Source organism: Dipodomys ordii, unplaced genomic scaffold (assembly GCF_000151885.1).
Source record: "Dipodomys ordii isolate 6190 unplaced genomic scaffold, Dord_2.0 Scaffold207, whole genome shotgun sequence".
Taxonomy (NCBI): Eukaryota; Metazoa; Chordata; class Mammalia; order Rodentia; family Heteromyidae; genus Dipodomys; species Dipodomys ordii.
Window position 1 is genome coordinate 1,241,667 of NW_012267423.1, and position 16,175 is coordinate 1,257,841.

The 16,175-nt window shown below is 35.5% G+C and overlaps 1 protein-coding gene across 2 annotated transcripts in view; it reads right to left on the reverse strand.

Annotated features, from left to right (window-relative positions):
• Positions 1 to 16,175, reverse strand: part of Ptpn12 (protein tyrosine phosphatase, non-receptor type 12) — a 62,792-nt gene that overhangs the window by 18,314 nt on the left and 28,303 nt on the right. For both annotated transcript variants that reach the window (XM_013035276.1, XM_013035278.1), the window contains exons 4-9: positions 13,765 to 13,860; positions 11,017 to 11,055; positions 6,710 to 6,781; positions 4,436 to 4,495; positions 1,953 to 2,095; positions 734 to 800 (exon numbers count right to left, since the gene is read on the reverse strand). In XM_013035276.1, coding sequence (XP_012890730.1) covers positions 734 to 800; positions 1,953 to 2,095; positions 4,436 to 4,495; positions 6,710 to 6,781; positions 11,017 to 11,055; positions 13,765 to 13,860 — 477 coding nt within the window. The remainder of the gene's footprint in view (positions 1 to 733; positions 801 to 1,952; positions 2,096 to 4,435; positions 4,496 to 6,709; positions 6,782 to 11,016; positions 11,056 to 13,764; positions 13,861 to 16,175) is intronic.

Below are 16,175 nucleotides of genomic sequence, written 5' to 3' on the forward strand. Positions count from 1 at the left end.
ATTTTTTTTGTCTTTTCTTTTTTGGTACTGGGGATTGAACCCAGGACGTTGCACTTGCTAGGCAAGCGCTTTGCCACTGAGCTACATCCCAGCCCAGTGCTACCAAAAGTAAATACATCAATGTTTCTTTCCACTGTTATATTAAAATAATAGAAAATTTAATTTTTTCACTTAAAATTTTCATTTGAGTATTAATAATCAGATTTGAGAAATATTAAGAAAATAAAAGGAACTGTTTAAAATAAATATTTCCCCCAAAAGATAAAAAATTATGGAATAATGATATGGACGTGGAAAAAAGAGGGAGGACAAAGCAAACAAGGAGCTAAACACTGACCCTCATGTGTGTGTAGATGAAGTATATGTGACACAGATGGACAAATTCATACAAACTATAAATATTTACTGAATATATTTTCAAGAGTTTAAGAGGCAATGCAAATTCTGTCTGAAAAAGTAGATGTACAGGATTTCTTCTTTAATATAGGAATTTATTCACTCAGACAACACTCTTCCTTTTTCTACTACACAATATCAAGGCAATGTACAACATTTATATTTTTAAATATCTTTATTTATTATTACTATTTGAAATTTTCATCATCTTTATTTTTTACATGAGAAAATGCTGAAAAATATATATAATGAAATGTATACTATTTATTTCAAATAATACCAAATTGAAAGTGACAATCAATAAACTACATAAACTTTACATAAAAATTATTCTTACCCCAGCTTTTAGTAAATTCCACGTATAATCTATTGCACAAATGGCCCCTGTTCTTCCACAGCCTGCACTAAGGATATAAAGTTTGAGAAAAAAATTGATTGTTACAAAAGAACTATGAAATGAATATGGCTGGACATAATAACATTCAAAAGCATAAAGTAAAAATTAGATAAAATCCTACATATTTAGTAAACAAAATACAACTGAAAATGTGTCCACGGTACCACTCTTACTGTTAACATTTCTATCTTTTAAAATTAAAGAAACTTCTAAGGACAAGAGTCCACAACACATGTAAGCCTTTGCTTCAGGAGTCTAATTCTACCTCAGAAATTCCTGTCTAGCTAACAACATTCAACAGAGATAAAATATGTTAAAGATGGCTCTTGTGTGTTGGATAAAAGGAAACTCAGGGCTGGGGAGTTAGCTCAGTGGAAGAACACCTGCCTGATAAGCACAAGGCCCTAAATTCAGTTCTCAGCTCTTGTGGGGAGGGGGGGGGGACCTCAATCATTTCAATCTACAACAGGTATGAAAGATAAAGAGTGTTATAAGCCTATAAACTGACTTGAGGCTCAGCAGTGACTTTATAAAAGAGTAGAAGGTCATCAAAATTAGAAGACAAAGAGCATTAAACTGAGAAAAACTGTAGGTAAGTGATTCTCAAACTACTACTGGGTACTACCTATATGAATTCTAAACCATTTTAAGAATAAAGAACTACTAATGGTATGTGGAGAATATTCCTTTTTATTTTCTTTTTTGTTGTTTTTGTTGGTCATGGGGCTTAAGAAAATATTTTTTTAAGTTACATTACTACATTATATGGAGGAAACTTTTAAAAAAATTTTTTTGGTTGGTCACGGGGTTGAACTCAGGGCCTGGGCACTGTCCCTAAGCTCTTTTGTTCAAGGTTAACGCTCTACTACTTGAGCCACAGTGTCACTTCTGGCTTTTTCTGCTCATGGAGTGCTGAAGAATTGAACTCAGGGCCTCACGCACGCAAGGCAAGCACTCTACCATTGAGCCACCTTCCCAGTCCCTCAAATCAGATTTTTTTTTCAGTCTCCAACATACTATAAGGATGGGAAAGGTTCAGGATCACCACCACCCACCACCACCACCATCATCATTATCATCATAGTAATGTGGAAATAAAGCCTTATTTAATATCAAACTTAAAAGTTCTGTATTTGTACATTCGAAAATTCTTTTGTACCTGCAATGAATACAAATAGGTACATCTTCATGTTCTTGGTATTTTCTCATTAAGCTTATCATATCCAGAATAGAATCGAATGATGAAGGAACGTCATGGTCTGGCCAATTCACATAATGAAACTGATAGAGCCTACGAGATTCCTTCAAGGAAAATAGAAATTTAATAATTATAAAGTATGTTTGCAAAATTTAAAACTTGTATCTCATATATCAATTCTAAGATATCACTTTACAAAATCAAATAAACTGACTACGTACTGATGCTAATGGCTTCATATGTAATCATTTAATCTCTATGAGTAAGACAGTATTGTAACTCCATTTTATGTGTAAAGAAATTGACATTGAAAGATTAAATAACTTGTTCAATGTTTTAAAGGAAGTGATAAGTTTAGGATGGAATCCAACAATTATACTCCACACGGTTTAATAAATAATACACCATAAGTACTTAGGTATAATTCATTTTAATTAGAAGACAAATAAGAGCATTAAACTGAGAAAGAACTTATAGTGATCCTTAACTATAGCCTGGGTACCATCTGTATGAATTTTAAGAACACTACTAAGATCTTGTTTTTAACATTTCATTTAACATTTTCTTTAATAGCTAGCTAGTGGAAAACTTGTTTCTGTATTCATGTTTTAAAAAATTTGTATTTCAGAGTTGGGGAGGTGTGACTCAAGTTGTAAAACTCCTGTCAGGCAAGGTTCTGAGCTCAAATCTCAATACTACACACCCTTAAAATAAAAAAAAAATTTTAAACCTCAGTTTTCATTTTGTTAACAAAATACTGAGATCATACTCAGGATCCATTCTATTTCCTGCAACTGTGGTAAGTCATTACCAAAATTCTGTTTTGAAGTGAAACTATAGTAAATCTAAAGCTGTAAGTCACATGAATAAAAGTTCTCTAGGTAACTTAATAATGTTTAAGAATGTAAGAGTCCTGATACTACAAAAGTCTTTTTTAAGTTTTTAAACTGTTACTATAAAGATGATGTACAGATCAGATGGGGTTACAGTTACAAGTCAGGTAATGAGTGATTTCTTTTTGGTCAATGTCACCCCTTCCCTCGTTCTCTCCCAGTTTTTCCCTCCTGTCCCCACCCACAAGTTATATACTTCATTTTCAATGCAGTGTCTAGTGAATACCAGTGCTGCATTTGCTCACCCTTTATCCTGGTATTTCTGTGGGCCTCGCCTCCCCATCTTAAATGAACAAATGAGACAAAAAGAAAACAAAAACAACAAAGAAAAAAAACTTGTTCCCATTTCCTGGTGTTCATTTTGAAACTGCTTTACATTGTTAGAGGCACATAGACATTATACCTTTGTGTTCTTTCCCTAAGAATATCCTCACTGTAAGTGAATGCCAGGAGTCCTGTATAATTTATCATGTTCCAGTGTATTTTACATCTAGCTTCCATATTACAAGCCTTTTGAGAATGACAATATCTCCCACTATGAAGTTAGGAAGATTTATATGCATGATATTGCTACAGAAATTTAGTAAGGTAATACTTATTATAACCAAAGTAAAATAAATAATTTACAGGGACATGATCAGGAAGGAATAAGAAGTATATTTGTCTGTAAATAGGAAGATAAGTATATTTAAAAATATGACCACACTGAGTTTTACTTTATGTTGTTCAGCATTGAGGACTGAACTTGAAGCCTGATGTATGCTAGATAAACACTCTACTTCTAAGCTACATTCCCAGTTCCTACTTCATTTGGCTTTGATGATCTCATCTCTTAAGAACTGCACACTGGGTATGATAGTTCTCACCTATAATCCAAGGTACTCTCTAGAGGAGAGGTTCAAGCTCAGCTCTTGCAAATATGTGAGACCCTATTTCAACCAATAAGCTAGATGTGGTGGTATGGCATCTATAGAAGGATTATAAAATCCAGATGGGTTAGGGGAAAAAAATATGGCACTCTATTTGAAAAGTAACTAAATAAAATTAAAAAAAAAGAAAAGTAACTAAATAAAAAATAATTAAAGGCATGGCTCAAGTGGTAGGGCATCCATCAAGCAAGTGTGAGGCTCTGAGTTCAAACCTTAGTACTGCTAGGGGCAGGGAAGTAGTAAACAAGTAAAACTGATTAATAATCATGTAAACAATAGTATGATTTGCTTACTGCAGTTGAAGAAAATTATCTGCAGTAAAGAAAGCATAATAATCTCACAAATAGATTTAGGAAAAGCTAAAATTATATCACTTTGAAGAGAAAAAGGCTTAAAAAACTAAAATGGTATACTGGAGTTTCTTCATTATTTAATGTAAGTAAAAAATAAAGATGTTTACTAATTTATATATTTTCTCATTGAAAACTGCAGGGTATAGTAGCCTCTGCAGGAGGATTTTCTGTTAGTTGCCAATTTAGGTAATATAGTAATATAGTAAGAACCTGACTCAAAGAAAAAGTCTACTGAAAACTATTCTTAGATTATCTCTAATGAAACTTACATTTTGAAATTCAAGTAACAGTGTCCTAATGAAGTAATCTGTTCTTGCTTGTTCATCTTCCTAAAAATAGAAACATCTGTGAGTCAATGAAAACATTAAAACAAAACACAAAAACAAAATACTTTAGGTCCCTAATCTAAAATTAACATTTAAAATTCTTGATGCACCTAGTAATTATTTGCTTAAGCTTTAAAAAAAATTACAACAGTATATTAGTGATAGAATTTGCAAAATATACTTCCATACATTTGGGTTTTGCATAGGATCAGTCACTGCAAGTAGAATAAGGAAGCTTTGCTTTGTGTATTTTAGACATGCACTCAACTAGGTATGATTCAAAATAGATTAATGCTCCCTTTTTATCATTACATGCAGCTAAAAATTGCCAGGCAGTCCATAAGGCAGGACCCAACCCAGAGTCATTTGGAGACTAACAGTGCTGGGCCTACTTGGCCAAGACATAGTGTTTAGCTAAGTGTCCAGAGTATACAAAAAGTCCTGTTTGGAGGCATAAGGCCTCCAGCAAGAACTCAATGATGTCACTGCACAGCTTGAGTCAATTTCTATATCAACCTAGAGAATACTCAATTTTGAGTACAAATCTCAGGAATTCAGAAGTTTGAAGCATAAAATTCTTTGTTCTTGCTATGGAGCAAGCAAATCCAGAGCCATTCACATGGTAGGCAAGTGTTTCTATCTGAGATATATATATCTCTAACCCCCAAAATATGGAATTCTTGAATTCTCTGATGACAAGTAAAAAAATCACAAAAATTGTATTTCATTTAACTACAGAAAACAAAGTAAAAAGCAATTCTGAGAATGTAATTCTGAAAAGTCAATTTTAAATGTTAGTCTGGGTAAACCACAGAATGCTAGGTTATTTAAACATTATTCTGGATGTTTTCAGATAATATTTAAAATGATGACTTTAAATAAAGCAGATTGTCCTCCACAGCAGAAAAGGGCATCATCAACCCAGTTGAAGGTCTAATTGGAACAAAACAACCAGTTCTCCCCAAATCAAGAGAATTCGCCAGCAGATTACCTCTATATGCAGCATCAGTTCTTCTTGATGCTACAAATGACTGTTTTTGGACTACAATTTAACACCACCTCTCTCCTCTAAGGGCTCCAGGGTGCTAGCCTTTGGACTATAACCGAAGCAGTGGACTCTCCTAGATCCCTCTACCCTACAGACTTTTACATTTGTTATCTCCATAATTTCATAAACCAGGTTCTTATAACAATCTCTCCATACACACAAAGACACCCCCCAACATCTGTGTGTTACTTTTCATATTTGCTAAATTATGTTCCTTTAAGTTGAGCTAATAAGCTATTATGTGTTTTAAGTGATTAAGAAATATAATGTAGGGGCTGGGAAGGTGGCTAAGTGGTATAGTGCTTGCCTTGCATGCATGATGCCCTGGGTTCGATTCCTCAGCACCACATAAGCAGGAAAAAAAAAAAAGCCAGAAGTGGCGCTGGTGCTGTGGCTGAAGTGGTAGAGTGCTAGCCTTAAGCTGAAGAGCTGAGGGACAGTGTCCAGGCCCAGAGTTCAGGCCCCACAACCTGATCCCCCCCCCAAAAAAAAAGAAAAGAAAAAGAAAGAAATATAATGTATCACCTAAAGAATTGTTCTAGTTTTAGGCTCACTTTTTTTTCTTTTCTGCTTATTCATTTTTCGTAATCTTTCTTTTTTTAATTCATTTTCTCATATTTCTGCTGTGTTGATTTTGGAGTTGAAATTAACTCATTTCCAGAGATCATTAATTAGCAAAGTATTTACTTTGGGTATGTATCAAACTATTTGCCAAAAACATCAATTTTTTTTACTTACAAGATGACAGTTCAAGTGTATGCTATACACATGATTATATAACATCGTTGGGGTTTAATAAAGATTTTAGAGGTTTACTTGATTTCACTCTACATCAATTATGAAGAGCCTTTACCATTTATCTGACATGAGATGAATATTTTTGACTAATTTTCAAATAGATCAAAGCATAGTTACTCCATTCGGTTTTAAACACACACAAAATTATTGTCTACAAATATACAAAATTTACACAAGCTAATATAAAGCTAACATACTATTAACACAAGCTATATAAAAACAAACATTATTACTATTGGCTAGAAATGCATGCAGACCTACATGGAATATTTGGGTTATGTCAACCTAGGTTCATATTATAGTACAATTTAATTGTGCATCAGTCTAGTATGTCAATTTTCTGACTAATGTATATAAAAATAGGTACTTACACAAGAAATTTTAAATGGTGCAAATGTTATGGGGTCTTCTCCATACAAAGGCCAATAGCGTTCACATTTTTTCTGTGGGGAAATAAAAAGGTAGTAATCTATATGACAGGGTTTTGTTTTAAACTTTTACAAACATTCTGTGTCCTAGGGCTTTATCATGTTACTTCTTCCTCAAAACAGAAAAATTGACATGAGCAGGCAAGAAGCTAGGAGACCTGACAATTCAAATTTTCTTTCTTTTTCCCTTCCTTCCTTTCTTTTCTTGTTATTTGTGGGACTTGAACTCTGGGTTTGGGTGCTGTCCCTGCACATTTGAAGTTTTGAATTCAGGGCCTTTTGCTTGCTAGGCAGGCATTTCTGCCATTTGAGCTTTCTCCTCAAACCCTTTATTGCTTTATAGTTATTGTTGGATGTCACTATTTTTGCCAAGGGCAGGTATCAGAGCAAAATCTTCCTAATAATTATGTGTATAATCCTACTATCTTCTCATTTTAAATGGGCACAGAAACAGAATATTCAATATTCATTGATTTCTTTCTTTCTTCCTTCTTTTCTTTTCTTTTTTTGTTGGTTGTGTGGCCTGAACTCTGGGCCTGGGCATTGTTCCTCAGCTCTTAGCTCAAGGCTAGCACTCTACCACTTGAGCCACAGTGCCACTTCCAGTTTTTTCTGCTTATGTGGTGGTGAGGAGTCAAACCCAGGGCCTCATGCATGCAAGTCCAGCACTCTACCACTGAGCCACCTTCCCAGCCCTATTCATTGATTTCTAATATTAACTCCTACCATTTTAGAAAACTATGTTAAATTAATGAAGGCATAAACTCTATAGAAAATACAAGTAATTCAGATGCTAAGAAGTGATGTAATTTCTTTTATCAAGACCACAATAAACTGAAAGCCTGTAATTGACCAGGCAGCTTAACATTTATTTTAACTATTGCTATTTATAGTCACACTAGAACGTCTTGTTTCTTATCTAACTGTAGTCCATGAATTTCTAGGTTTCTACATTTTCTAGATTTTTTTAAGCTGATGTTAATGTCCATAGGACAACAACATAGAACTATCTGATGTATCATTTTAAGAGTAAATACTAATATTATAGAAACCTAAAACCATAGGTAATGCCCAAGTCTCATTAACCAGAAGCTTATAATAAATAAAATTACAGTATTTTGAAAATTATTATGTTTTCTATATTTTTCATATATCTAGTAATTTTAATATCTTAAAACAGAAAACAAGTTATAGAAATTCAAGTAAGAAATGAAAGGTACATCAATGACATATCTTTAACTCAGATGAACAGTAACTATTATTACAATGGTTTTTATATTTTAGGTACAAAACTAGTAACAATTGGCTGAGTACTAGTGGTTCACACCTAGAATCATAGCTACTCAGGAGGCTGAGACCTGTAAGATGGCAAATCTAAGCCAACTGGAGCAGAAAAGACTCCATTATCAATTAACCAATCAATGCCAGACTATAGGTAAGACTCAGAGCCATGAGCAAGCCAGCCAGCCAAGGAAGAACTCTGGAGTTCAAGTCCCACTTCCACAGTACAAAAACAAACAAGTAGCAATTAACGTAAAACAAAACAAAACAAAAAACTATGTTGGTCAAAATGCTAATAAATGATAGGTTGTTTGGATTCATTTTCTATGTTCATTATTAGTTCGCATTCAAAGTCAAGATCAAAGTCAAAATAGTCAACAATAAGCTGGGTGTTGGTGGCTCATGCCTGTAATCCTAGCTACTAAGGAGGCTGAGAGCCAAGGATCAAGGTTCAAAGACAGCCAAGGCAGGAAGTCTGTGAGACTCTTATCTCCAATAAACCACCAGGAAACCAAAAATGGCACTCTGGCTCAAGTGGTAGAGTACTAGCCTTGAGCTGAAGAGCTGAGGGACCGTGCTCAGGCACAGAGTTTAAGCCCCACGACCGGCACACACAAAAAAACGTGAATAATGGGCTGGGAAGGTGGCTCAGTGGTAGAGCGCTTGCCTCACATGCCTGAGGCCCTGGGTTCGATTTCTAGGCACCACATAAGCAAAAAGAAAAAAGCCAGAAGTGGCGCTGTAGCTCAAATGGTAGAGTGCTAGCCTTGAGCTGAAGAGCTGAGGGACAGCACCCAGGCCCAGAGTTCAGGCCCCATGACCGGACCCAAAAACAAAACAAAACAAAAAAAAAGTGAATAAATTCACAGGTCCTAACTCATTTCAGTCTATATAGGTTAAGAATATACTATAGGTCAAGAAATGTTCTAAAATGTGAAATTTAGTGAGCATGATGTTGGTGAAAAAAAGTTATAGTTTGGAAAATTACAAATCTCAGAGTAAGGAGGCTAACCCATCACATCAAAATCTTAAACAATTCTGGTTCCAAACATTTCAATAAATTTAATTTTTTGTTATTATTTTTTGTGGTACCAGTGCTAAGGATCAAGCCCAGAGCCTTGTGCATTGTGGTCAAGAACTCTACCACTGACTTATACTACCAGGCCAAAGGTTCCTGATCTACTATCATAGCACTGTAAAGCCTTTAAAAGGTTCAAAAATTTTACATTCAACATAAATTGTTTTTTGATCAAAAGCTATCACTTCTGATATATGTTATAAGCTCATTGATAGAAATTCTAAATCTTTTATTTTTATTTTATTTTTTATTTTTTTGTCAGTCATGGGGCTAGAACTCTGGGCCTGGGTGTTGTCCCTCAGCTCTTCAGCTCAAGGCAAGCACTCTACACTTGAGCTAAGTGTCAGTTCCAGTTTTCTGATGATTCATTAGAGAAAAGAATCTCGCAGACTTTCTTGTCTGGGCTGGCTTTGAACCTTGATCCTCAGATCTTAGCCTCCTGAGTAGCTAGGATTATAGGCGTGAGTCACCAGCACCCACTGAAATTCTAAATCTTAATAGTAACTTAATAATTTACTACTCAGAAGGCCAAGATCTGAAGATCACAGTTCAAAGCCAGCCTAAGCAGAAAAGTCCATTAGACTCTTGTCGCCAATAAACTACTCAAAGGAGCCAGAAATGGTGCTGTGGCTCAAGTGGTAGAGAGCTCATGCTCACCTTGAGCAAAAGAAGCTCAGAAACAGCACCAAAGCCCAGAGTTCAAGCCCCAGAAAAAAAAGAATGTTACCTGACTGAAATTTCAATTTCCAAATACCATTACTTAACAATATTACTCATTTTTTAGTTTACAGATGAACCATATTATTTTAAAAAACATCAAATAGGGCTGGGAAGGTGGCTCAGTGGTAGAGCGCTTGCCTTGCATGCCTGAGGCCCTGGGTTTGATTCCTCAGCACCACATAAGCAAAAAGAAAAAAGCCAGAAGTGGTGCTGTGGCTCAAGTGGTAGAGCGCTAGCCTTGAGCTGAAGAGCTGAGGGACAGCGCCCAGGCCCAGAGTTCAGGCCCCACGACCGGACCCAAAAAAAAACACAAAAAACAAACAAAAAAAAAATCAAATAAAGTTACCACAATTTTTTTTTCTTAAACTTGATCAGTCACATTTAGAAGAAGTCAAAGTTAATTACTTAGGTACTATTATAAATATAGTCCCATTTCCTACAATGAGAACCTCATAACAGTTTGAAACTAATTTCACTTACAAATTATATTAGTTACAAAATTCAGGGCAAGGGGACAAATCATGTCGTCCAGGAACAGGAATACTTTATCCTGGGTTTGATCCCCAGCACTGCCACAACCAAATCAAACAAAAAACTAAGAAGAAAATTTCCTTCTTTAAGATGGTTCAGCTTGGCACTGATGGCTCACGCCTGTAATGCTAGCTTCTCAGGAGGCTGAGATCTGAAGATCATGGTTCAAAGCCAGACTGGGCAGGGAAGCCCATGAGATTCATCTCCAATTAACTACCAGAAAACTGTACTGTGGTTCAAGTGGTAGAGCACTTGCCTTAAGCTGAAGAGGTCAGGGACAGTGCCCAGGCCCAGACCAAAAAAAAAAAAAAAGTACAAAAAAAAGAGGCAATGGTATTTGCAAAGGGAAGTAAATCAAAACATTTAAGCTACTTATGTTATACTTACAATATCATGAAATATTGGAAGACTACTAATATACAATTATTAAGTTTATCATTAAATATATTATGGTAATGTAAAAAAAGAAAATAGTTTATATGCTTTAAACTATGTTACTTCTATCAAATAACAGTGGAAATAGAACACACAAGAAAAGAAGTGCATACCCTACAACCATATGGGCTCAGAATATAATTAAATAATACATGATCAGAAACATCTATCCCTAGAAATATAAGGAGTTAATAGGTATACATACCCTTCCCATTTCAAATTCTCGACAGGCCATTACAATGATCTAAAAAAGGAGATGTACGGAATAAAGAACACATCTGTTAAACACAATTTTACTTTCTAAATAAAATGCTAACTTCTAGAATTACTCTTTAGGGCAACGAGCACTTGGTCTCTAGATATAATCACCTTTAATATGAAAAGTGTGATTTAGGGCTGGGAAGGTGGCTCAGTGGTACAGCGCTTGCCTTGCATGCATGAGGCCCTGGGTTCGATTCCTCAGCACCACATAAGCAAAAAGAAAAAAACCGGAAATGGAACTGTGGCTCAAGTGGTAGAGTGCTAGCCTTTAGCTGAAGAGCTGAGGGACAGCACCCAGGCCCAGAGTTCAGGCCCCACGACCAGACCCAAAAAATAAATAAATAAAAATAAAAGTGTGATTTAAAGAAGCTATTAAAACGGTATCTTCCAAATAAAAGCCCCTTTATACTGCAACAAACTAATCAAATTTAATAAAATTAAAGGTTGAAGCTGGGTCAACAGTTCATGCTTGCAATCCCAGCTATTCAGGAGGTTCAGATCTGAGGATTGTGGTTTAGAGAGCCAGCCAGCCCAAGCAGGTAAATCTCATGGAGTCTCTTATCTCCAATTTATCAGCAAAAAGTCGAAAGGAGAGAACTAGCTCAAGTGGTAGAGAGCCACTTGAGCAAAAACATTAAAGGAGAATACTGAAACCCAGAGTTCAAACCCCAGAAGTGGTATGGATTTCTTTCTTTTTTTTTTTTTGATCGGTCATGGGCTTGAACTCTGGGGCCTGGACACTGTCCCTCAGCTCTTCAGCTCAAAGCTCGCACTCTACTACTTGAACCACAGTGCAACTTCCTATCACTGTTTTTAAACAAAAGTTATCCTATATCATCAGACTTGACTTTTTCTTTTTCTTTTCTTTTTTTCTTTTGTAAGTCCAGGGGCTTTGAACTCAGAGCCTGGGGACAGGGCAGAGTAGGGTTGTCCCTGAGCTTTTGTGCTCAAGGCTGGTGCGGTACCACTTTGATGAGTCACAGCTCCACTTCCGGTTTTTTAGTGATTCATTGGAGATAAGAGTCTCAAAGACTTTCCAGTCCAGACTGGCTTTGAATTGCAAACCTCGGATCTCAGCCTCTAGAGTCACTAGGATTACAGGCATAAGCCACCAGCACCTAGCCCCTTTGACATTTTATATGGAAACTTTAAAACTTGGAGAAAAGTTGAAGGACTGTTAGTATTTCACAGTGATTGCTTTATTATAGTTACTCCTTTACTAATCTTTAAAAAAAATACATTTTAACGTAAATTGCAGAAATCAGTATACCCTCCCTTAACTCCCTCAACATGCATATCATTACCTAGAGCTCAGTAATTTTTTTTGGTCGGTTGTGGAGCTTGAACTCTGGGCTTAGGCGCTGTCCCTCAGCTCCTCAGCTCAAGGCTATCGCTCTACTACTTGAGTTACAGTGTCACTTCCAGTTTTCTAGTGGTTTATTGGAGATAAGAGTCTCACAGACTTTCCTGCCTGGGCTGGCTTTGAACTGCAATCCTCAGATCTCACCCTCCTGAGTAGCTAGGATTACAGGCATGAGCCATTGGTGCCCAGCCAAACTCAGTAACTTTTATATTGTTTATGGTTATTTTCTTCTTGAGGTAAATTTTACTTCCAATTAAATACCTAAATCTTAAGGGAACATTCTAAGTCTTAACAAAATGCATACACCTGTGAAAATCGAAGTGTTAAGATGTTAAGATCTGACCACCATCCAATTTATAATTTATTCTTGTTTAAAATCTCATATAAAATAACACTATTGCCAGGACACTGGTGGGTCACATCTGTAACCCTAGCTACTCAGGAAGCTGAGATCGGAGGATCATGGTTCAAAGCCAGACCAGGCAGGAAAGGCCATGAGATTCCTATCTGTAATGAACCACCGAAAAACTAGAAGGGGAGCTTTAGCTCACAGTGTCAGAGGACAAGAAAAACAGGCCAGGGAAAGCACATAGGCTTGAGTTTAAGCCTTACTCCGGATGACCAACAACCAAAAAAAAAGAAAAATAACAACAACAAAACTCCACCACCTGAGATAACAGAGGGTGCCAGTGCTTTAGAATCATTTTAATCAATTTAATCATTTTAATTACACAGAAAAATCCTATTGCAAAACTCATAAAGACCAATGTGAGTTCTTTATTCCTGGATTTCATCATTCACACTCCCAACAATCAGCAATCAAATGTTTTAGGGTCAAGGGTGATACACAGTTGACAAAGGTGGCTATTTGCAGTTATCCTAAATCATATTTCCCTGCTTCCAAACCTACTGGCACACTATTTGCCTTCACCTCAAAGAGGAAGAAGAAACTGATGCCAATAGCTTAATATGTTATTAACTGATGAGTTTTAGTTAGGGGTAGATAGGGAGAGACAAATCCTAGTTTCTCTTACACTTCATGTTAACAATTTATAGTTATGTGCTTACACATGTTTCCTGGGAAAGACTCAAAAATGTCTGGTAAACAGACCAGTATATGACTTTAATATTGAGTCTCTCTTTCCCAGGAAACATGCATAAGGTGCATAGAGTAATTCATGAAAATATGAGACACATTCCTGGAAATTAGTTCTTTTTTCCCTAAATATTTGTTATAATCAAACATGCTATTATGGCTAAAAAATTCTCTCATTCTTTAGTTAGTAAAACATTCTATATCAAAATAATTTTAAAATATAAATGACTTACTACAACATTGTATTCCCATATCATCCTCCAAAAATCTATCACGGTATTCGCTAAAGGTCCTTGGGTTGCCACATATGCTTTTGGCCCATAGACACCCTAAAATAATTAAAAGTAAATTTCACATTTATTATGATTATAAAAAAAATTCACAACCAAAATTTAAAGTTTCAAACTTTATTAGTAATAATGTTTCACCTAAAAGTTTTCTAAGTTTTCTTTATAGTTCATAACAATACAGCATAAACATATCCAATTCATTTCAGCTTTCTGGTAACCACTGCTGCTGTTGTGTATTTATTAGATAGCCTATAAAGAAACTGATCATTAAAAACCATTCCTTACTTATTGAAAATTACTCACCTAAGAATGAAAAACTAACGCCTTAATTCTTAATAAACAAAGCTACCTTAGCAGTAATAGAAAGCATGACTCAGTTGTAAAATCAGTACTGAAACTATCTTGGCTGGTTTCTTCCATGGCTACCTCGGTTAATTCAATTTAAAAGTTCATTTAGTTAGGCGCCAGTGGTTCATGCCTGTGATCCTAACTATTCAGGAGGCTGAGATCTGAAGATGACAGTTTCAAGAAAGAAAAATCCCGAAACTCTTATTTCCAATTAACCACTCAAAAACCAGAAGTAGAGCTGTGGCTCTAAGTGGTAGAGCTCTAGCCTTGAGCAAAAGAGCCCAGGAAAGATGCCGAAGCCCCACAACTGACAAAAAAAAAAGTTCATTTAATATCTATAAATATGTCTGAAATAATAAACTCAAGAATAGATCAAATAGGAAATAGTTGACTAAAATAAAACTACCACATAAGTGCATCATACAACAAATCAATGTCCTGAAGTACAATTAAAAAACAGAATTTCTAGTACATGCTCAAAAACCCCCCAAAACAACCAACAATGACAACATCTGAGAGCACAAATCTACTATTTATTAGTTTGTGTTCTATTAATTTTAGTTTTTACTGCAATCATAATAAAACTGATAAATGTAAATTTTATTTCAAACCATGACTATCCACTGTTGACAAAGGCAGTAAAATTATACTGCATAAAGTCTTACTAAGTTTTGTTGACAAGATAACTTACTAAAATATCAAAAATACCATATATAAATTTAACAATTTAAAATGTTAAATTTAACAATTTAAAATGTTAGTTATATAATTAGAAATACTAAAATTAAAATAACCTTTTAATAAAAAGCCTTTTAATTATATTAAAATAAGTCTTTTTTTATTGTAAAAATACTGTACAGAGAGGTTACAATTACATGAGTAAGGTTAATGAGTACATTTCCTATTGAGCATTGTTACCTCCTCCTTTGTTTTTCCCCTACCATCTCTTCCCAACTCACCTCCCCAATTCTTCCCTCCCCTGCAAATTATAAAACTAATTTTCAACATAGTGTCTTGTACATCTCATTGTTACAATGATTCAACCCATATCCTATTTTCAGTATTTTGTTATTTACCTTCCCCTCCCCAAATTAGAAAAATGTATATACAAGATGCAGGGCACTGACATCAAATACAGTGAAAACAGGGGTTATACCATGGGGGAAGAACATACAAGAGAAACAAACAAACAAAAAAATCACATAGTACACTTTAAATACGTACGTTAAAAAGAATAGCAAGGAAGAAAAAAGCACTTGTGTCTCTATCTTGGGGTTCATTTCACTTATCATCTTATATGGTCATATGTAAATAGCTTTTGACCTTTTCTGCGTGTACTAGACTTATACTAGTTATAAGTCTTTATATTTAAACTCAAATAACAGTTGGCATCTCTACTGATAATTATTTTTAAATTATTTAATGAGGAAGAAACTGAAGCAGGAGAATCAGGAGCTGAAGGCAACCTAAACTATACAGTTCTTTCTCAAAACTAAAATAGCAAACAAGCAAAAAAATCACTTGACTACTTTTGACCAAAGAGAACCAAAGCTACCTAAAAAAAGACTATATTGCCATGCACCAGTGGTTTACATCTATAATCCAAGCTACTCAGAAGGAAGAGATCTGAGGTTCTAAACTGGGTTGCTCATGAAAATGTTTTCTTTTTTTTTTGGTTGGTCATGGGGCGTTTTGAACTCTGTGCCTGGGTGCTGTCAGCTCTACAGCTCAAGGTGAGCGCTCTACCACTTGAGCCACAGCACCACTTCCAGTTTTATGAGTGCATATTGGAGATCAGAGTCTCAAGGCGTTTCCTGCCTGAGCTGGCTTTGAATCACAATCCTCAGATCTCAGCCTCCTGAGTAGCTGGGATTACAGGCGTGAGCCACCAAGCCCAGCTGAAAATCTGTGTTATTCTTATCTCCAATTAACCACCAAAAAGCTAGAAGTGGAACTACGCCAAGTGACAGACCACTACAAGCCCAGGTCCTGAGTTCAAGCCCCAG